The sequence below is a fragment of the Cavia porcellus genome, unplaced genomic scaffold (assembly GCF_034190915.1).
Source record: "Cavia porcellus strain 051 isolate PalLab524CR breed Dunkin Hartley unplaced genomic scaffold, mCavPor4.1 scaffold_2, whole genome shotgun sequence".
Taxonomy (NCBI): Eukaryota; Metazoa; Chordata; class Mammalia; order Rodentia; family Caviidae; genus Cavia; species Cavia porcellus.
The window spans coordinates 55895571-55918341 of NW_026947485.1; the positions used below are offsets into that span (position 1 = coordinate 55895571).

Below are 22771 nucleotides of genomic sequence, written 5' to 3' on the forward strand. Positions count from 1 at the left end.
TTCCAGATGAATTTTAGGATTCATTTCTCTAGATCTATGAGATATACTGATGGTTTTTGCATTGGGACTGCACTGAATCTATGTAACAGTTCTAGGAGAATGGCCATTTTTATATTTATTCTTCCTATCCATGAGCAAGGGATGCCTTTCCATTTTCTGAGATCCTCTTCAATCTCTTTTTCCAGGGATTATAATTTTCCCTGTAAAGAGCTTTTACTTCTTTTGTGAGATTAATTCCTATGTATTTCATTTTTTTTTGGATGTTAGTGTGAAGGGTGTGGCTTTTTTATTTCTATCACAGTGATTTTGTTGTTAGTGTACAGAAATGCTATTGATTTTTGAGTATTGATTTTGTATCCAGCTACATTGCTGAATTTATTTATTGTATCTAGGAGTCTTTCAATGGAGTTTTGGGGGTCTTCTTTTGGGGGAGTATCATGTCACCCACAAATAATGATAATTTAACTTCCTGTTTTCCTATCTTTACCCCTTCTAATTCTCTTGTCTTATTGTTCTGGCTAGTATTTCTAGGACTATGTTAAATAGGTGTGGTGATAAGGGACATCCTTGTTTTGTGCCTGATTTTAAGGTAAAGGTTTTCAGTTTTTAGCCATTTAATATGACGCTGGCTGTTGGTTTATCATAGATGGCTTTTATCATATTGAGCTTAAGACCATCTATTCCAATTTTCTGTAAGGTTCTTAGCATGAATGAATGTTGGACATTCTCTAATGCTTTTTCTGCTTCTATAGAGATGATCATGTGATTCTTACTTTTGGCTTTATTGACATGGTGGATTACATTTATTGACTTACGTATGTTGAAGCATCCCTGCATGACTGGGATGAATCCCACTTGGTGATTGTATATAATCTTCTTGATGATTTGCTGCATCCTGTTTGCCAATATTTTATTGAGGATTTTTACATCTGTGTTCAGTAGGGAGATTGGTATGTAGTTCTCTTTTTTATTTGGGTCTTTCTCAAGTTTTGGTACTAGAGTAATATTTGTTTCCAGAAATGACTTAGGAAGAATTGCTTCCCTTTCAATTTCATTGAAGTTTGAGGAGTATAGGCATTAAGTCTTCTTTGTATTTCTTGTAGAATTCTGCAGTGAATCCATCTGGGCCTGAGCTCTTCTTTGTAGATAAGGACTTAATTACATTTTCAACTTCATTAATAGAAATTGATTGATTCAGCAACTTTATATCTTCTTACCCACCTTTGGTACTTCATATGTTTCTAGGAATCTGTCCATTTCTTCTCTGTTATCGAATCTATGAGTAGAAGGTTCTGAAATAGATGTTGATGATCTTCTGTATTTTCACAGAGTCTCTAGTGATTTCACCATTTTCATTCCTCAATGCAAGAATTTGAGTTTTTTCTTTCCTTTTTTAATAAGGTTGGCTAGGGGCTTACCAATTTTATTTATTCTTTCAAAGAACCAACTCATTGATTCATTGATTTTTTGGATTGTTTTCTTAGTCTCTATTGTATTAATTTTTATTCTGATTTTTATAATTTCTTCCCTTCTTTTGCCTTTGGGCTTGACTTGCTCTTCTTTTTCTAGATGTTTGAGGTATAGCAACAGGTTGTTTATTTGGATTCATTCTGTTTTCCTGATGTGGGAACTCAGTGGAATAAATTTTCCTCTGAGGACTGCTTTCATTGTATCCCACAGATTCCGCTAAGTTGTATTTGTATTTTCATTTGCTTGTAGATATTGTGTAATTTCTTAATTTTCTCTGTGACCCACTGATTGCTCAAGAGTGTATTGTTCAATTTCCATGTGTTTGTATGGGTTTTGCAGTTTCTTTTATCATTAATTTCTAGTTTCTAGGCAGTGTGATCTGATAACATGTATGGGATAATTTCAATTCTTTTGCATTGACTTAAATATGTTCTGTAAGCTGTGGTCTATTTTAGAGAACATCCCATGTGCTGCTGAGAAGAATATATATTCTGATGTTGTCAGATGGAACACTGTATATGTCTATCAAGTCCATTTGTTCATAGCTGTGATTCAGTTCTATTATTTCTTTGCTGATTTTCTGTCTGGTTGATCTGTCCTTTGGTGTCAATGGTGTGTTATGGTCTCCTGTTATAATTGTGTTATTGCTTATTCGATGTTTCATTTTTATTAATTCTTGCTTTGTATAACTGTGTGCTCTGGAATTTGGTTTATATATATATTTTAGATTGCTACTTTTTTTTTTTTTTTTTTTTTTTTTTTTTTGGTCTTTTTCCTTTTTATCGGTACCAGGGATCGAACTCACGACTGCCTGCTTGCAAGGCAGGTGCTTATGCCGCTGAGCTAAATCCCCAGCCCCGTAGATTATTATTTCTTCCTCTTGAAGTTTTCCCCTAACCAGTATGTAGGGACCTTCTTTATCTCTTATGATCATTCTTGGTTTGAAGTTCACATTATTTGCAAACAGTATAGCTACCTCTACTTTCTTTTCAGTTCCTGTTGCATGAAGTATTGTTTTTCATCCTTTGATTTTCAGTCTTTGATTTTCCTTTTGGGTTAGATGGGTTTCTTGCAGACAGCATATGGTTGGATGTTGTTTCCTAATCCATTCTGCCAGTCTGTTTCATTTAACTGGTGAACCGAGACCATTTACATTAATGGTTATAACTATTATATATTGGCTTATTATTGACATGTTATCTTTCTGGTGTTGCATCTTTATCTTTCCATTCTATTTAGTTGTCTGCCTTGCTTAGTGGTTTTTTTTTTTTTTTTTCCTATGTGTATCTACATTGTCTTTCAGTATTCTTTGCAGGGTTGGCTTGCTGATCAAGAATTTCTTCAGCTGTTCTTTGTCATGGAAGTATCTTATTTCTCCATCCATTTTGAAGGACAGTTTTTCAGGGTACATCAGTCTCTAGGTTGAAAATCATTTTCCTTTAGGATCTGAAATATTTCACCCCATGCTCTTCTTGACTTCACTGTTTGTGTTGAGAAGTCTGTTTTGATTCTGATAGGCTTTCCTTTCTAGGTGATCTGTCTTTTCTCTCTGACGGCTTTTAGTACTGTATTCTTATATTAGATTTCTGGGATGATGATTATTATATGTCTGGCTGTAGTTTTATTTTGGTTATGGCTATTTGGAGTTCTATATGCCTCACTGACCCTGATGTCAGTTTCTATTCTCATGTTTGGAAAATTTTCAGCTATTACTTCTGTGAATAACCTCTTGATATCATTTGTGTTGTCTGCTTCATTTTCATTTCTCCCTATCAATCTTATGTTGTTTTCCTTTGCATCATCTTGCAGCTGTTATTTCCTGATTGTTATTTTTAAAAAGATCTTTCCTTTCCTGTTCACTAGCTGCAATCTTGTCTTCGAGGTCTGAAATTCTATGTTCAGCTTCGTTGAGTCAGTTTTGACAACTTTTGTTGGAATTTTTTATTTCTTGTATATCTCTTTGAATCTGCTTCATGTATTCTGTTTGTTTCTTAAATTGTTCATCCAAGGATTCTTTTTGTTTTGTTCCTCTAATTTTTCAACCATGTCTTCTTTAGATGGGTTCAGTATCTCTTTCATTACTTTCATCACTTCTTCTTTTATCTGGGAGGTTATTTCTAGTTTGAATTCCTTTAATGCTGCCTATCATTGTTAGTTTATTTCAGTTGCTATCATTACAGGTATTTCAGATGTATGGCATGTATTTTCTTCTATGTTCATGGCTCCTAGGTTTTCTTGGGATGGGCTAGAGGTTTGAGATTGCACTTTGGTCTTCTGTTTTGTCATTTTCCTATATTTCTGTGTTTCAAGTGTTGTTCCAAGGCTTCCCCCTGGATGTGTTGGATATCGTCTCCTATGCCCTAGGGTCTTGGGACTGAATGGAGGTTGCTGGGCGTGGTCCAGTCAGGCCCTCAGGCCCTCCCATGCCACCTTCAGTGTTCTAGGTAGCTGGGCAGGCACCTAATCACTGTGAATGATTGGCTAAAGTTCTCCCTGGACAAAGACCAATTCCCAGGAACTCAGTTCACCTGCTCTCAACTCTCGTGATTGAAGAAGGTCGCTGGACATAATCTACTCAGGCTCCAAAAACTCCCAAGGCTAGTCTAGTGTGGCTGGGAGCTGGGCAGGTTCTTGAACACTGGGAGTGATGATCTTAATAAAGTCTCCCGGGGCTTGGGATGGTACATGGACTCACCCCAGCCACCAGCTGAGTTTCCCAGTTCCGGACAGCCAATCTCATTTTCCTAACTATAGGGTTCTTTGACTACATCAGTATTTTCAAATTATTTCATCTAATAAGTGACATTTAAATCAATGTATTAAATATTATGTCTCTTTAATATAAAAAGAACAATTATTAGCGTGTTTATTCCATGTAGCCTTTTAGTAATACAAACAAATGACAAAAAAAATCACTAATTTAATGATCTAGACATCCATTGCCACCACCTTAGTTTTAAATTCCATAACTCTGGTATTTTTTAAAAGATGTTATCTTTTTTTAAAAAGTCAAGATTTTCACATGCTTTCTAAATGAGGTTTAGAGCTTAAGATCTTTCATGGCTCAAAAATACATACAGGCAGTATTCAGTTTCTCAGCAAGTCAGATTTCACAAGTTCATCTGTAGACTGAAAGTTTAAAGTAAGTACACTGTCCTGAAGTTTACATTGCAAATTCTATTATGAAAAAAAAAGGGATGCTTACCTTGGGCAGCTTGTCTGGACTTTTTAGCTTTTCCTCTCCTCTTCTGATCCCTAACTTCCTCTATAGGACTTCAAAAGGACCTTCAGTGGGTAGAAACTCACCATGTAACATCAGCAACCTTTTACAATATGTCTGCAATTTATTGTCCTAATCAGTTTACATTAAAAACACATAAGCTAAAAGATTATACTGTTTCCAGTGAATGACCTTTTTAGTTTTCAGAAACAACAACAACTCACCAGTCAACTACTTAGATGAATCTGTTTCTGGGTTCTCAAGCCTGTTCCTTGGATCTATTTGTCCTTTACCAAATATCACACTATCTTGATCACTATAACTTCATATTTTTAAAGCTACATAGTGTTAGTTTTCTGACTTGGTTTCTTTCCTTTAAATACTGTGTTAGCTAGTCTGGGTCTTCTGCCTTTCCAAATAAACTTTAGAATGAGTCAGTTTTGACAAAATAACTTACTAGCAATGTAACTGAGATTGCATTGAATTAATAAAGTTGAAAAGAACACAGACATCTTGGCAATAAGCACTCCTATCAACAGACATCATACTAACCCCAAAGGTATTGTTTTAAATTTCAATCATGAGCATATATATATATATATATATATCTCAAGAAAATATAAATATTGCATACAGGTATATATGAAAACATACTCAACATCATTAATTGTCAGGAAAATGCAAATCAATACCACTGTGGAATACTATCTCACATGGATAAGGATGGTTTTTATTAAAACATAAAACATAAAAAAAGGTCAGGCTGGTCAGGGTATAAGTAAAACATAACTCTTGACAAGGTTGGCAAGAATGCAGATATAATCATTATAAAAATGGTATAGAAGCTTATAAGTAAATAAAAAACAGAACTGCCAAATGGTCCAACAATTTACCTTTCACACCCCCCAAAAAAATGAAATCGAAACTTTGTAAAGATATCTGTACTTCCATGTTCATTGTAGCAGTATTCATAATAGAGAAGACATGGAAATAAAACAATTGTTTTTTTGACAAAACAAATGGATACGTAAGCTGTTGCATATTTATAGTAAGTACACTATGATATATAGGTATATTATTCAATACTAATAAAAATGAATTTTGCCATTCAACACAACATGAAAATTATGCTAATAAGTCAGACACAATAGGCAAATGTTGTGTGATCTTTCATACATGGACTCTCAAATACATAGTCAGAGATAGAGAACAAAATGAGGGTTACAGGAAGCAGCTAGGATGGACAGAAAATGGGACATTCAGGGCAAAGAATAGTAAGTAACATGTAGAATGAACAAGTAGTCTAGAAATCTAATGTGTAACACTGGACTATGGATAAATTGTACTATATTTCAGATTCATGTTAACAGAATGGATTTTAACTGCTCCTGCCACAAAAAACTAATAAAAGAAAGCAAAAAGGTAGACTATATGAGATGATGGTATGTTAATTTACTCTAGCAATCTTTTTATTATCTTTATGTATGCCATAATGTTACATAGCTTTAAAATGTGCAATAAAATATATTTCCATGAAAAAAGAAAATTTCCTCATAACAATAAAAAATTCCAATTGTTCACTCAATACATAAGAAAGTAAATGATGGGGCTGGGGATTTAGCTCAGCGGCATAAGCACCTGCCTTGCAAGCAAGCAGTCATGAGTTTGATCCCCTGTACTAATAAAAACGAAAAAGACAAAAAAAAAAAAAAAAAAAAAAAAGAAAAGAAAGAAAGAAAGTAAATGACTTCTAAATATTAACAGGTAGTGCTGAATCACCTGAACACCCACAGGCACATATAAAAGAAAAAAGAAGAAGAAAAGAAGAGGAAGAAAAGGAGAGAGAGAGGTTTGAGGCACAGATTCATAAAAGTTAGTTAACTTTTTTTTTTAGTTTAAAATGAATCACAGAAAGAAAGAAAGAAAGAAAGAAAGAAAGAAAGAAAGAAAGAAAAGGAAGAAAGAAAGCAACAAAGAAACAAAATACAAAACTGTAAGTTTCATAGAAACAACAAAGGATGATATCAGTGTGGTTAGGTGATGGTAAGAATTTTGTTTAAATTAACAGTCAAAGTATGAACCCTGAGAAAAAATGAATTAAATTGGACAATCACTGAAATTACAAAGTTCTACTTTGCAAAAAGATACCATTCAGAGGATAATAGGCTATAGAATAGTTTATTATATTTATAAACCATATATCCCAAATGAAATGTACTAAGGACTAAGAATTCAGTAAGAAAATAACCAAAAAAAAAAAATAAGTAAAAGATCTGAACAGATACTTCAACAAAAGACATATATATAGCAACAAAGCATATGGAAAGATAATATTGTGTCATTAGGAAACCATAAATTATAGTAAGAATGAAATACAACTACATACCTAAATAGAATGTCTCCAATAAAAAATATTGACAATACCACTGTGAGAAGATATACTAGAAAAGGGGAAACTATGAAATAGTAAAAAGATAAGTGGTTGCCAGGAGCCTGATAATAATAAGGGAACTGATGGAGGATAAGGGGCATATGAGAAGTTCATACTTTTAATTAAATCTTTCTGCAAACCTAAAACTACTCAAATAACAGCAGGCTATTAAAAAACACAAAGAAATTAAGAATGCATATTGGCAATTATTACTACCATACTTACTGCTTTTCAGTCTATTATGGTATTTCCCCGTATCAATTATATACACATTCTCTGAAGATTTCCTTATTTTGTACATATAGAAAAGCGTGGGAAATATGACACCCCATGGGAGCTTTACACTTACTTGGTGGTTTATTTTGCGGGTACTAGAAATTGAATCCATGGTTTTTGCATTGAGCTATACCCCATCTCTTTCTATATTTTTCATTTTTAGACAAGTTGCTGAGTTACTCAAGCTAGTCTACAATAGGAGATTCTTCTACCTCAGCCTCCCAAGCACCGGTATTACAGGCATGTATCACCACTCCTTGCTCTTAGCTGGTTTCTTAAAGTTCTATTTAATTATGTAATCCTAGCCTTCATAATTTCATTCAAATGGTATATTATCCAGAATCTCTTTTTGATTCTTGACAATGAATGAAATTTTTCTCATTTCTCACTGCCAGAGCATTTATCTGTCTCCTAATAGAATTTAACACTTTAAATCTTGTATCATAATCATTCATATACAAATTTTATCAAACCTAACAGAACCTAGTATTTTTTACCCATTTTTTTTTTACTTGGTACTGGAGATCAAACTCATGACCCTGTGCTTGCCAGGTAGATGCTTTGCCACTAAGCTATATCCCTGGCAGAGAATCTAATATTTTAAGGGCAAGAGTTATATCTGATTATCTTGTAAATCTCTCAAACATCCCCCAGTAGGATAACTTATGAATACTCTTATTGCAGACACATGGTAGACTCATCGAGATGATGAATTTATCTACCCAGATAAAAGAGCTACTGTTTCTTGTAAAATTTTATGTAGAAAAAATACATAACAAATTGTTTTATTTCAGATGTTTATACTAGATAAGTCCAGTGTTCTGAACACTGGAGTTTTAAATTTAAAACTACAATTCTATTCCAAGTATCTGTTATAATCAATAATTATTAAATGGTAATAAAAATGCTAAGTAAACTAGATACGAGCAGAAACTGTTCTAAGGAAGTATGATTTTAAACTTAATGAGAAGATATTTTCTTATATGTCTCTGTTCTTTTCTGCATATTTGGGTCATGGAGAGCACACATATATATTTTAGACACCTTCTGTATTTCAGGAAGTACCCTTGGGTCCCTAAGGCAAAATCTAAAACCTCCACCACTCCTATTGCCTTTCAGATTAAAAGATAATTTCAGTAACAGCTAAGAGGAAATAGAATAGCAGTGGAGAACCAGATGTTTTAAATCTTAGAAAAAGATTATGTGCAATATTGAGGCTCACTGTCTTCAAGACAGTGTAAGAAAGCTGGCAAAAATAACCTAGCCACAAAGGTAAAAGTACAAAGAAATATCTACTGCAGGCCAAATGAACAGCCTAATAACAAAAGGGCCAAAGAAGTTCAATCTAGCCCTATAAATGAATAAAATAGGACTTAAACTGGATGCCATGGTTTGGATAAAGTTTGTTATCCAGAGTTCAAGTGTCAGAGGCTGGGTGCTCAGTGTAACAGGGTCAGGAGGGAGGCAAGTAGAAGGGCATTAGGGCATTGGGGGCACTCTCCAGGGGAGAAGGTTAATGGAATTTTCATGAGACCCTTCCTGGTTATCATGACACGCATTTTATAAAAGTACAAGCCTGACTCTTGAGTCTCTACTTCCTGTTTCATTGTGATCTTTCTCTAGCAGAGGTAATGCCAGTGTCAGGTGCTTCAATCTCCAAAGCTATGGGTTAAAATCTCTTTGTTTTATAAAGTACTGTGCCTCAGGTATTATGCTATAACAATGTAAATGGGCTTATATTATTGCACATTGAATTTAAAAACAACAATAATGAACCTTGATGAAGATTTTTTTTTTTTTATTTAAGAGGAAAAAGAGAAAAACACAAAACAAAACAAAGCAGTGTAAGGTTACACATAATACAGAACTACAAAAAAAAAAAAAAAAAAAAAAACGTAACAGTAAGAAATCACCTGTTAATTTTTAATGAGTTCCGAGAGAGAAAGATGGGGGAGGAAGAGAAGGAATAGCAAAAGAGAGCAGAGACAGAAAAAGGAGGAAAAAAGGAGACACAAACACACACACATAGGCACTCATTCCATGGTTTGCTCTTCCTCTGCCTCTTCCCTACCTTTCTACCTGGGATTTTCTAACCTGGAAATGTAAAATGTGCAAACTCTGAAAAATTTGGTGAAGTCTGTAGGATTGATCCATGAGAATAGAGACCTAGCTACTGGGGAAAAAAAAAAGCAGATTGTTGTTTAGGGACAGAATAAAGAGATTAAGGTAGGGGCATACTCTTTCTAAATTAACAAGACAAAAATAAGGATATGGCCCCCTTTTTCTCAGTGAAATAGGAGATAAGATTATATTTAAGAAGTATACTGTAGATAAAAATCAAAGAATTGAGATATTTGTCAAAGATTTGAAAAACTGTTTTAAAAATCTGATAAGCAGTTCACAATCAACAGGAATGAGGCCCGATTTAAATCAGGAAGTATGAATTTGTACTACACTTATGTCCATAAATTTCTGATTAAAAAAAGAAACAGCTAAGATGAAGCAATACAGTTAACCCCCAAAAGATGGGTAGATATAAAAAGAGACAAATATTTTTAAAAGGGATACAATAAAATGCTAAGCCACAATTTTTAAAAAGGAAGAAAACCAGAAGAGTGGTGGCCCTAGGGTCTTGAGAAGAGTTGGGGAACTGGGGCAAAATGTTTGAAAGGTGGAAGAAGTAGTAATTAAGGAAAAAAACAAAAAAGAAACTAGAAAAAGACCATCATTGAGTCATGGAGACATGCTACTAATAGCTCTGCTATCTCTTTTTAAAATTAATTTGAAGAGTTTCTGTTTAAAAGGCTCACATTCAGACAGTAAAGTATTTTTATATTACTATGACAAAATTAAAAAATACAACTGGCAGTGTTTGAATCTATATTAGGAGGTTGTTAGGAAAGCTTAGTGTCAAATTCAGACTGCAAGACTTTTTTTTCCTATATTGCCGCAACTAACTGTATTTGAACCTATTAGGGAAGTTCTTGTATTAAGAAGACTTTTTACTGACAAAGGAACACATATTTCAAAAAACACTGTTTCCAAACACTGCTTGGAAATATGAAGGAAGGGATAGAGAATGAGAAGATAATATGGAGTTTTTTGAACAGTTAACTTATAAAGAAAGGAAGTTCACATCACTACAAAAATCAGATACGTGAGTAGTAAATGGGAGAATTCAAGAAGAAATGCAAGATTAAAGAGGGTACTTAATATATTCTTAAACGGTTTTTATACTCTAACATGTTGACTTCTACACTGTCACTGGAAAAGGTAGAAAAATGTGTATATAGCATTTTAACTTCTGGTAAAATATTACAGAACGTTTTCTAAAACTACTTTATTTACACTCCTAAAATAACTTATATTGGGAAAAGTTAACTGTTCCCAAGCAGTTAATTTCAAACTACAATTAAACTGTTAGCTACTAAATTTTAAACTGCACTATCATTGACTTGCTGTTGTGGATTGCTGAAGGTGCTGCATTAAAATAACAGAATATAGGCATGCTGGAATACCCTAAACTCTTGATTTGCTTTAAACTACCTATACTCCTTGGAAACTAATTTGTAAGTACTGTATATCTGATAAGCTAAACTTTTAAATCTTAATTTAGAAACAGAAGGCAAAGAATACTATTTGTCTTTAATAGTTGACCAATCAAGAACACAGACATGAACAGCCAACAAAAAATGCTTTAATAATGCTTGAACTTTACAAAGTGATTGAAAAAAAAAATAACCTCTATAAGCATAATTTGAAAAATTTTAAACCAGTGAAGCGCACAATCATTTGTAGCCATTATTGAAGGTATATTTAACAAAAAACCAACTTAACGTCAATGAACATACAAGACTACAATATAAACGTTTAAGATACCTTCAGAAGAAACAAAATAGGTTGCAGCTTCGGTGATCCAAGATTAGATTTACCATACGAATATAGTCTAAAACGAGTATGAAAGGAATAAAATATTGAAACCACAACAATTGATACAAGACTTACATAAGAAAATGGCTGTGCTATGCCACATGTGGAAATAGAATAAAAAGTTATATAGAAACATTATGTGTCAATGAGATAAGATTCATTTTTTAATGTTTATTAGATGACGCAGTAATTTCATAGTCTGGTTAAATAAAAGAATTAACAAGAATTGATAGCAAAAGAATTATTTGAGTCTAAACGGCATTATATTTAGTTCACTTTTCAACACGATATTGTTTTTAAATAGGAATTTTAATATGAAGGAATATTGACACTGATAAAGTGGGGACACAAAGCAGCTGACATTGCACAGATCAGAAAATTTTAAAACTATCTCTGCAAAGAGACAATGTAGCTGACACTGGTTTCTTTTCACAGCTGACAAACATTAAATAAGATTTGGTTCATCTAATTTGCAGTGCTTAGTGCCTAACTAGAGGGAGTAAAAATCAGCTTTAAATTGCTTCCCCTTACCTCCTTCTAAGTTCAATAATCACTTTCTGTTGGGTCTATATAAATTATCCACATTGCTGGGTGCATCTCCCTTAACACAAGATGCCTATTTCACTGAATTTTATGAAGAACCTTAAGGAGTTAACCAGTTTTCATATCCATCTTCCCACATCTTAGAGGAGGGCCATCTTCACACATTTTTAAAAATTTCAATAGTAATGCCTAAGTTTTATTCCCGTGTTAGAAAGACCAGAACACATTGTACTTGCAAATCAAGGTATTACTTATTACTAGTGGTGTTTATTTATAATACAACAGTCAGCTGAGTTTCTACATAATGAAAACCTAAAATGGTTTTAGGACAAAATCTAATTTGAGAATCTCTTGCAGTAAGGAGTAAGAAATACTCATTCAACACACATATGACATCTAATTTCTAAAACATGGGCTCTGGAATCAGGAAGGTCTTGGTTTGAATTACTTTATACCACTTCTGAGCTGTTGCAATCCTTCTGAGAACTTCATTTGTTTTTTCATCTGCATAAAGGAGATTAAAATAGTAACTACATTAAAATTGTGCTGAGGATTACATGAGAGTGCACAAAGTGCTTAAAGTGGTGCTCAATAAATATTAATTTGTATTATTATTAGTAGTATGGTACTGTCTTCCTTTAACATGCTCACAGTTCTACCTAGCAATTACATTCACAATCTATGACGGTAATGATTACTCTACAGTGTTGAAAACTGGATTAGAAAAGACCAAGAACTTAGATGAAATGTGTATAATTATATGAAGGAAAATTTATGTAACAGAAACTGATATGATAATCTTTTTTAAAAGCAGTTTATAGTAAAACATAAGCAGAAATACAGTATCTTTAGGCACCATAATTACAGGTAATTTGCTGTATTTTTCATCTTTTAAAAAATTTTTCTAAAAGTTCCACAATTGTCATGTCCTATCTTTATGTGTATAATTCTTTTCCTGATTCCAAATTTCCATTGGAAACTGGAGTTAAGGATAAAAAAAGGAGAAAAATAACAAAACATATGTATTTTTAAAAGATACATGATATTAGTTTTGTTACATTAAAGAACATTGTAATTTTTATTTAATCTAGCTTTAAAGTTAAAACTCAGTCTATCTTCATACTAACATTTTAGTTGGAGATCAAGGGGATACATAGCTATCTATTTAAATAAAAGTCATTTAAATCTTTAGTAAAAGGGGGCTGGGGATTTAGCTTAGCGGCATAAGCACCTGCCTTGCAAGCAGGCAGTCATGAGTTCAATCCCCGGTACCGATAAAAAGACAAAAAAAAAAAAAAAATCTTTAGTAAAAGACCATTAAAATAGAGGATATGATAAACAAAAATTTATTGGTAAATTTATTAGACACAAAGTAATACATTAAAAGGCAGAAATATCTCTCTTTTGAGAAACAGTCACTCAAAGTAATACAGAACATTAAATCCTAAAACCAAAGTTTTCATGTCATAAAATAAGGGTACTATTGAGCTTTGATTCTAGATACTTACTACTTCAATGAAAACAAGGTTGTGAAAACTACTGAGAAAACCTACGCAAAGAGACCTAAAGCAATATTGTTCTTAAAACTTTCATAATCATCATTATGACTGTGATGCTTATAAAAATGATTCTCCCTAAAGTGTCATTCCAAAGATAGGGACTTAGCAGGGTCTATGTCAACAACACTTTAGAGGACCATGATGTATATGCATGATACAGAATATATTTGAGGAATTATCACTACCATCTGGATGTATGAACCAGTAAGTAATAAAAGAAGTAAGAAGCAGGGCAGGGCAAGGGGATGTAAAAAGAATTAAGATGTACTATCCATATATACTAACTCCCCACAATGACTACAATCACTGTGTACTACAAGCATGTATAACTATAATAAGATGTCCTTAACTCTTTCAGGAAGATACCTAGAAGGGAAATGAAATTTCTAGTTGTTCTTTTTTGAGGAATCTTTGTAAGTATTTCATAATAGTTCTGCTAGTTCACATTCCCACCAACAACGGAGAGACTTTCTTTTTCCTAATAACATTTGTTACTGCGATTTCTTGAAGATGGCTATTCTTCCTGAATTAAGAAAGTTTGGTGCTGTTTTTATTTGCATTTGTCTGGTAGCCAGTGACACAGAACCTTTCTTCATGTATTTACTGGTTGGTCATTTGTACTACTTCTTATTTGCATTTGTCTGGTAGCCAGTGACACAGAACCTTTCTTCATGTATTTACTGGTTGGTCATTTGTACTACTTCTTCTGTAAAGAGCCTATTAGGCATTACTTCAATTGCCAATTTTTCAATGGGGTCTAACTTTTTTGAGTTCTTTATATATCCTAGATATTATTCTTCTTTATGGCATGCTCTCTACTTGTAAACACACTGCTACATGATCTGTGTGATTTGCAGAGAACTACAATGCTATACAAAGTAGAAAAACTACCAATGCTTTGTTAATGATATACAATAAATTTAGAAAGCTACTCCATGGAATAGCATACAGTTTAGAAATGATACCCTGGTATAAAATGTATTAATTGTGTAGATAACTTTCATTGCCTTTTAATTCTAGCATGAAAGTTTTTAAAAATGGACATTACTCTTCATGAAAAAGTTAAACATGACCTTTCTCTAACATGAACCTCTGACACAGGAAGATTTTTATTTAGATGTGTGTGAAGGCAAAAAATGAAACAGAAAAGTTGCTCTTCAGATTACTTTTCGAAAAACATTTCTTAATTTGACAAGATCAAGTGCTTTCAGGGTAGTATGGCCATAGACATTTCTTATATTTGAAAATCAAAATGTTAGCACTATTTTCAAATTTTTCTTTGTGGCTAAACTGCTTGTCATTTACCTTTGTAACTCCATGTATTCAAATTTTATCATTTTATAAACAAATGACCTGAAACTCACCAAACTGAAGCAATCTCCTGAACGTCACAAGCAAAGTTAAGATCTGAACCCAGTCTGTTTCTTTTTGGAAGTTCATATAAACTGTTCTCTACCCCACATAGCACACTTTGATTTTCTATATAATTTTTTTTTCTATAATGCAACACCTCAGATTATAAGAACTCTATCAATTTAATAACAAATGTTTATTTAAAAAACTATTATCACTTAAAGATACAAATTACTTAAAGAGATACACGTTCTAATTTCAGAAAGGTCAAAAATGAACACATTAGAAAGAAAGTAACATAACAGCATAATGAACTTTTACTGTGTTTCAACCTCAATCTATAATTCTTTATAAATCTTAGTAAAGATTCTATTACAAAGATCAAGATTAGAATGTTTAATTTTAGAACTCAATTTCATTAACTATCAAAGTTCATTCTTTAAATTTTCTTATGTTGCATTTGAAGATTATCTTTAAAATTGCTGTATTGGTTATAGGCAAAAAGTTATATATTTCTTAAATCACAATATATGGGTAAGAAAGGAAATTTTTCTAACAGATACATAATTCTAAGAAACAAAGTAATAATTAAATAATTAACAAATTAGAAGGAATAAATTTTATTACATTTTCCCTACTACTCAGGTGTTCCATGAACTAATCTAAGAATGGCCTGGCTTACTTCGCCTAAGACTAACCATTTACCCACAGTGAACATGTCTCTTCTACTCACATTACATATGAATAATAGAATAGAAGTTTGTATTATTAGTATAGTCTGCATTTCTTCTGAATTTTATTACACTGTGACCCATGATACATTGGTTTATTACATAAGCCAATTTTAGTATTTCAACTGCTGGGTTACTAAGATTAAAATATTCCTTGTTGGGGCTGGGGATTTAGCTCAGCGGCATAAGCCTTGCAAGCAGGCAGTCGTAAGTTCGATCCCGGTAGCGATAAAAAGCAAAAAGACAAAAAAATAAAATAAAATAAATAAAAATAAAATATTCCTTATCAATTTTTTTTAAAAAGCTTTTAAACAATATTTTATTCGGTAGCTTAATTTTAACTCTCAGAGTTTTACTAGGTACGTCATCTTTTTCTCTGAAGTAATTATAAAAGAAGCAACATTTAAACTAAAGGACAGGATGAAGTTAGTAACTTTTGAAAGGCATTTTTATGTCTGGCACCCCACTGTACTTTGATTAATTATCTCAGTTATGATTTAGTTTCTTGTCACATATGGTATTTCACAGCATGCTGTTTAAGAACATCAGGTCCACATGCCACCTAACTTAGAAAATAGCTTGGTTTTTCAAGTTTGTAGTAACTGTACTTTACAAAATGATTTAGTTTTCAATCTTGCAAATTATAGCAGAATGGTCTGGAAAATATCTGTCATATTTTCAAGGTTGTAAGCATTTCTGTATGATATAGAGTCATTTTCTATGATATAGAAACATGTAAAATATGTCACAAACATTACCAAATTCCATCTGGAAAAAAGATACAGTCTCAAAAAGATCCTTAAAGAATATCCGATCATGATTTACTGAAGTATATGTTTCATGTTTAATATACAGTTCTTATCAAAACGACCTTAGGTTATGTAACTAAACAGATTAGTATGCACTGATTACAATTGTATTATCAAGAATGGTTACTAAGAAATTTCTTTTGTTGGAAATCTTTACTTGATAAAAAACATTATCCATGGAGAGGTTTCAGAAACATGTCTAGGACAATCAAGTAGATAACTTTTTTGAGTACCCAGTAATAACAAATATGTAAGTTTAGTTGAGGGCACAAATATTCAGATTAAACAGCACTTAAAAAAAAAAAAAAAAAGCACAGTGTTGACTGTTATTAGTTGGATTGTTAATGGCAAGTCATGACTACTAGCCCCAAAGTAGTACTCAAGCAGAAATCAAAGGATTATAGGGCATTTAAAAAATTATGCCTTCCATGAACAACTTTCAAGAGACTGAACTTGGTCTCACTACAAGATCACCTCCAAGTTTACCTCATTCCCCCCAACAAAGAGGAAAACTAAAATACAAAACTACAGCCACCAAAGAGAACAGCCACTGCACAGTTCTAATTCTCAATCTTTTAGTAAGTTTATTAACCATTCCTTACAGATTTATTCCATAGGACTATACAAAACAATACAAAGAATTTTTTCCCAGACTTTTAGCTGTATTAGCAAGAAAGGCAAGTCGAAATTAAGCAAAGCTCAGTATATTTTGGAAGCTCTCATGCTTATTACACAAATGCTAGAAGACTATTACATTTAGATAGTTATGTGGTATAAGTTTTATCTGAAAATAATTTCTGTCATGATGCTAAACCCAGAAACTTAAAATGCAACCAAATGTCACATAAAATCTTAGAGGTCAAATGAATATTTAAAATGGTAAGAAGTTCTTTTTATGGGTCAGTTATATGCTTCAAATTTAAGAGAACCTTAAATGATAATTCATTTAAATTTTATATTTTTCATAAATCTTCATAATATATAAAACTAAGACATTCAATTTCCAGTATTACTAGATTTAGTTAAATGTACTTGTTTAATGTATTGTGGCACGAAACTCCTTAGAGAGACTGTACTGTTCAGTTCTTAATGAAGCACAATTCTAATGGCTGTTTTACTTAAAAATAAATACATATACAGTTTTGATATAATAGCTATGGGCTTCTGAAGATGAGAAATAAAACAAAAATTTAAAACACTGTAACTTTCCTGCTCAAAGGTTTCTAATACAAATGATTATGAAGAAATGCCATTCTCTCTGTGTCATGTATGTATAGTTTCAGAAAAACTTCTATAAAAGATTTAGATGAAATTTTCTATGTATATGAACTCACAATCATTACTGCTCATAAAGTAAAGTATACTAGAAAGATCTTACAACAATGAACCAAGTGGAAGTCTCCATGCTGACAGTTTATCTTGTGGTAGTCAGACAATAAGCTGTCATGTTTCTTCTCTGTGGCGCCTCACAAATCACAAATTACACAAGGATGCAAAGGCAGAATCCTAACTAGCATAGTCACTATAAAGTAGATGATGTTTACTTAAAGTCTCAGTGGCTGCTGTGAATACATATGATGTGGAGGAAGCATTTTTAAAAGAAATATTTATTCAAATTCATTTAGCCACATCAAGCCACAAGTTATCTTCATCTTGGATATGTCAGTATACAGAATTTTTTGAGATCTACATCAAGTCCGATTTCCTAGAAAAGTCTTGTTAGTGAACTACAACCTGTTTAAAGAAATACACAGCATTAACTCAAATTTATATCTTCTCATTAAGCACACATAATTTTAAAATGTCAATTTGTTAAATTTGACTTTGGTTATATACATTGTGTATATTTATTTTAAAATTCAAAAAGGTTAACTTTTACCATCAAATTTTGTTAATAATTAGAAAGTTTTGTAAAATAGATACAATTGTTTTTATTTTGACCACCTATGAAAATCTCCTATGGAGGTTATATATAAATACCCATCCTCATCCCCTCTCTCTCCTCTTCATGAACATTTCAGTGTAAAGTCCCTAGACGGTAAACATCTCAGCTGTCTGTGATAGGCACAGAGCACAATGAGGGAGTACTTCCAGGTGGGGGAGTAATCATCTGAGGATACACACTTGGAACTGTTCTTTACAACACTGGAAAGGGAGAAAACTGAAATGATTTTTAGTATCTATAAACACACAGAAATACAGATACAAATTTGTGTGTGAATGTATATACATCAGATCTTGGTTTCTACCATTAAAAGGAACAAGGTTTCCTTGGAGAAATAAACAGTGGATTCCAAGAGCAGAGGACTAAACCAAAGTATAACCCTAGAATACCTTCAATGAAGAACTGCTGAAGAGTAGTGAAATCATGTCCAAAGGATGCTAAAGCTTGTTCAAAGTGGCTTCCATCAGCCAAATTTAAGATAATGTGAACATCAAAATAATGATAATAACCAATATAATCCACTGAATAACACAAAATGAAAGTTTGATGCAGAGCAGTATTATTTACATAGTTTCAAGGTTCTTCTCCAAAAATCACTCACGAATTTAAAAGAAGCAAGTAGAGACGAGTATCAAACAACTCAGTCAAGTGATTAAAATGCACCATCATTGTTTGTAATGAAAATTATGTGTCGAATGTACACTGCATTACATCTGTACTAATTAACTGAAGGTCCATAAAATGAATTCGAATCACAAAAGAATGCTATAATATTGTAAAGTGAGGTATTCTACAAAATAACTGCCCTATAATTTTCAAAAGTGTCAAGGTAATCAAAGTTACAAGAAAACAAAGAAACTTCCCAGATTTGCAAAGAGTAAACATGATAATTAAATCTATTACATGATTTCTATTCTAAGTCCTTCTGGCATAAAGGATATTAAAGGAACAAATGGCAAAGCTTGAATGAAATTTGACAATTAAATGGCAATAATCTATTGATGTTAATATTCTGATTTTTTACTTATATTTTGAATATGTAGGAAGGTGAAAAAACTATTTTCAATATTTATAACAAAGGTGTGAGAATCATATTTTCATAAAATTATTCTTTAAGTACTACAGAAAAGCATACTTAGTATCCAAATATGGCATACAATTTATCAAACATTAAGTATGCACCCAATGTAACATCTTTGTAAAGTCTTATATACTCACTTTTTACTACTAAAACACATTATAAAATGTTACATAAAATATACAGTATAGCTGGGGATTTAGCTCAGTGGCATAAGCACCTGCCAGGCAAGTGTAAGGTCATGAGTTTGACCCCCAGTACCAAAAAAAAAAAAAAAGTTAAAAATAAAATGTATATTATAAAACATTCAGATATAGAAATTAAAATAGGATGCTATACAGAATTAAACTGATATAATGATCACTTTGTGTAACACTTCACTTGGAAGTCTCTGATCAAAGGGAAATGAATCTGGCCGAACTACTTAGATAGCTTCTAAAATAGAAGAGACTGAGAAACAGTAAGACAGTGAATCAAGGCAACAGTAGTGGGAGAAAGGAAAGTAAGATTACAATAAAAAAAATTTAATGAAGATAACTTTTATAAAACTCAGGAGTGATTTTCTTGATAAGAAAAGGATGGATGATGTTGAGAATGACTCCAGGTATTTACCTGGAAGAGTAATGGAAGCAGAGACAGAAGAAGAAAGCAAGTGAGGTGGTAAAAGAAACACACACACAGGTTTTCAGGCATACAGTAGTCACTAAGGATACGATTGTTATCACGCTGTAAAAAGCAGGAAGGTGAAAACCTAACACATGGTAATAGGTAGCTATGAACTAGCACTACTGAAAGCAAAGCTAGTGCCCTGTCTACATGACAGCTCAGTCAGATGCCTATGAAGCAGAACCCGTGGGCGAGGTTCCTTATGTTGTGTATGCATAGTCAATTATTGTGAACCTGAAAATAACTTCCCAAATTTATGAAGAACTTGTAAGACGAGGAAAGTAGTATCACTGCATATTTCAAGGAATCTGACAGAAGAGTCATACTGTTATTGGTAAACTGTTATTAAAACAATATCACACTTGGCAAATTGTTATTAAATCAATAAGACTTTTGCCCTAGAAAATCCACAAGAAAAAAGAAAAGGAAATGTTTCTACTATAAATTCCTGTACAAACACAAGCACCGTCCAGAGTATATGTGGCAATACTTTACAGTTTCCCTAATACATAGAACTTGAACAAAAATATTAATAGTTAAATATTTAAAGTGAAATGCTTGTGCTAGGCCCTGGGTTCAATCCCCAGCATTGTTTCCTCTCCACTAAAATAGTGCAATGCATTTTCAAGCAAAGATTTAGCCATATGCACTTGCTTTGTATTTACAAAATAGTTTCTTTATGGAAGTCAAAGTTTAAAAATAAAAATTCAGAATTGTTGGATTTAACATGAGAATCATAAAGGAAGGAAAGTGGGGACACATATACACATATATACACATATAAAACAATTTCATATTCACTTTCCTCTACCTAAATTTATTGGCAACTGTTTCACTGATGTTTTAAAGGAAATCAGTATTTTTCTCTTAGCTTTTCATATCACTAAGTAATGCTTATGTATTTAAATAACTCTATTTTAAACAGATCCCTCTCCCTTACCTTAGAAGATGAAGAATCACACTCCTGACATATCCATCCATAGCCTGTCTGTTTAGGAGACTTTTTCAAAGGAGGATCCAAGCAGCCAAAGTGGTAGCAGAGTCTGCATTCATCACACCTGCAGGGTAAACAGACTTATGGTATATCTAAATAATACAAGAATAATCTATTTCAAAGTCAAAAATAAAAAGTACTGTACATGTCAACTTTAACACTGTTAATTCTATCCTTTGCTCACAAGATTATTATGACAAAATAATTTTAACCTGAAATAGATGTTTGAGGGAAAAAAGCAACAATTATACAATTCACAAACAAGGGTATTCTGGTAGCAGAAACATTAAGCGCATATGAATGAATGCATGTTTATTCATGTGCTAAAAACAATCACAACAATTTCAATTTTTAATTTAAAGAATTAACAACTTGTCTATTAGTATAAAATAGCTCTTCATAGGTATAATTCAATGATTATGAATTCAATTTAATACATTGTATTTATTTTTAAAATTCCAGAATTCCATAGAATTTTATTAGGCTGCAATTAGTGATATCCAAATTATGTTTCATTGGTCTCTTTTTCCAAGTGATGGTAGACTATAGATGAACTTTCTAATGTTTATAACACCCTCACATAATCTACAGCAAACAGAAACAACTTTACATGTTAAATAACAGAATACTTAAGTATACAAAATGGTAAGAAATCAGCATTAGTATTATTGTCTCAAAATTGTCACCTTCAGTGTATCTGGTTTTTCAAACTACCTCCTACTACAACACAAAATTTATATTGTTTTCATAGTGTCTTGCCACCTACAATGTACAAAATCTAAAAAAGCTACCATACCTATTCTTCGTTTCAGACAATCTCATCCTGCTGACAATGAAGAAAAATGTATATTATTTCAGTGTTTTAAAAAGCATCTTGCATCAATTGGAGTAACAAGGCCAAAATTTTAAAACATAAACAGTTATGTATTCATCTTAGAGAATGAATTATGCTCCCCATTTTTTTGTGCTTCTAATTTAAAACTAATACTTCTCAATTTGTCAGATTCTCTTTATTGTTAAACCACTTCCTGATTAAAAACTCAAAAGGCTCTTAAAACTAAGAAACTAAGGGGAAAACTTAGAAAATACATATTACTTGAATAAGGGCAAATTACTATTAAACAAAAACTTTATTAGGACAATAGGAGCTACTCTTAAACATCATAAGAACAACAAACTTTAAGAAATCATCACAATAAAGGAATCTATAAATCTGTATTTTCAGTAAAAAATTTTGTATCATGATGTAAAAAAGACCACCACTGAAAGACCCATTTTGAGAATCAAGTGTCAGAAAGGTTAAGGAACTCAGGAAAGTTATTCAGTTATAATGAAGATTAACACACTTATATGTCACAAGTTTTTCTCTACAATTTATTCTTTATAGATAAAAGAAATGTACAGATTTCTTTAAAACTTTTTCCACCCATAAATGAACTTTAAAATATTGACTAATTCCAGCTATAAAAATAAATAAAAACATATAAGACTAAGGACTTCATTTACTAAAGCCAGTATTTCACATGAACTGCACAAAAATACAACTGAAAGGAATTGAAGTGTTCAATGTTATTCTAGCATGCAGAAAAAATGGTAATATGTAGATTAATTTCAAATGTAAAATAAGGAGAACAAATGTCAAGCTTAAACAAATTCATGGTCTTTCTTATAGTCCTTATTTACCTTTCAATAAAGATTTCAATTACATATAAACATATGGATGTGGAAGCATATGCATTTCTGAGTTTATGGGAAGGTTTAGCTTT

At 32.2% G+C, this 22771-nt stretch overlaps 1 protein-coding gene across 9 annotated transcripts in view; it reads right to left on the reverse strand.

The window, feature by feature from the left end:
* The window catches only part of Phf14 (PHD finger protein 14), a 284212-nt gene that overhangs the window by 119578 nt on the left and 141863 nt on the right, over positions 1–22771 (reverse strand). For 5 of the 9 annotated variants that reach the window (XR_010045215.1, XM_063242147.1, XM_063242096.1 and 2 more), the window contains one exon: positions 20952–21069. Coding sequence is in view for 6 of the 9 variants with exons in the window: in XM_063242147.1 (XP_063098217.1) it covers positions 20952–21069 (118 nt within the window). In the remaining 3 variants the exon portion in view is untranslated. Of the gene's footprint in view, positions 1–4675; positions 4756–11072; positions 12375–16880; positions 18057–20951; positions 21070–22771 lie in introns of those variants that run through there. The other 4 variants (XR_010045211.1, XR_010045212.1, XM_063242105.1 and 1 more) reach the window with 3 other exon arrangements.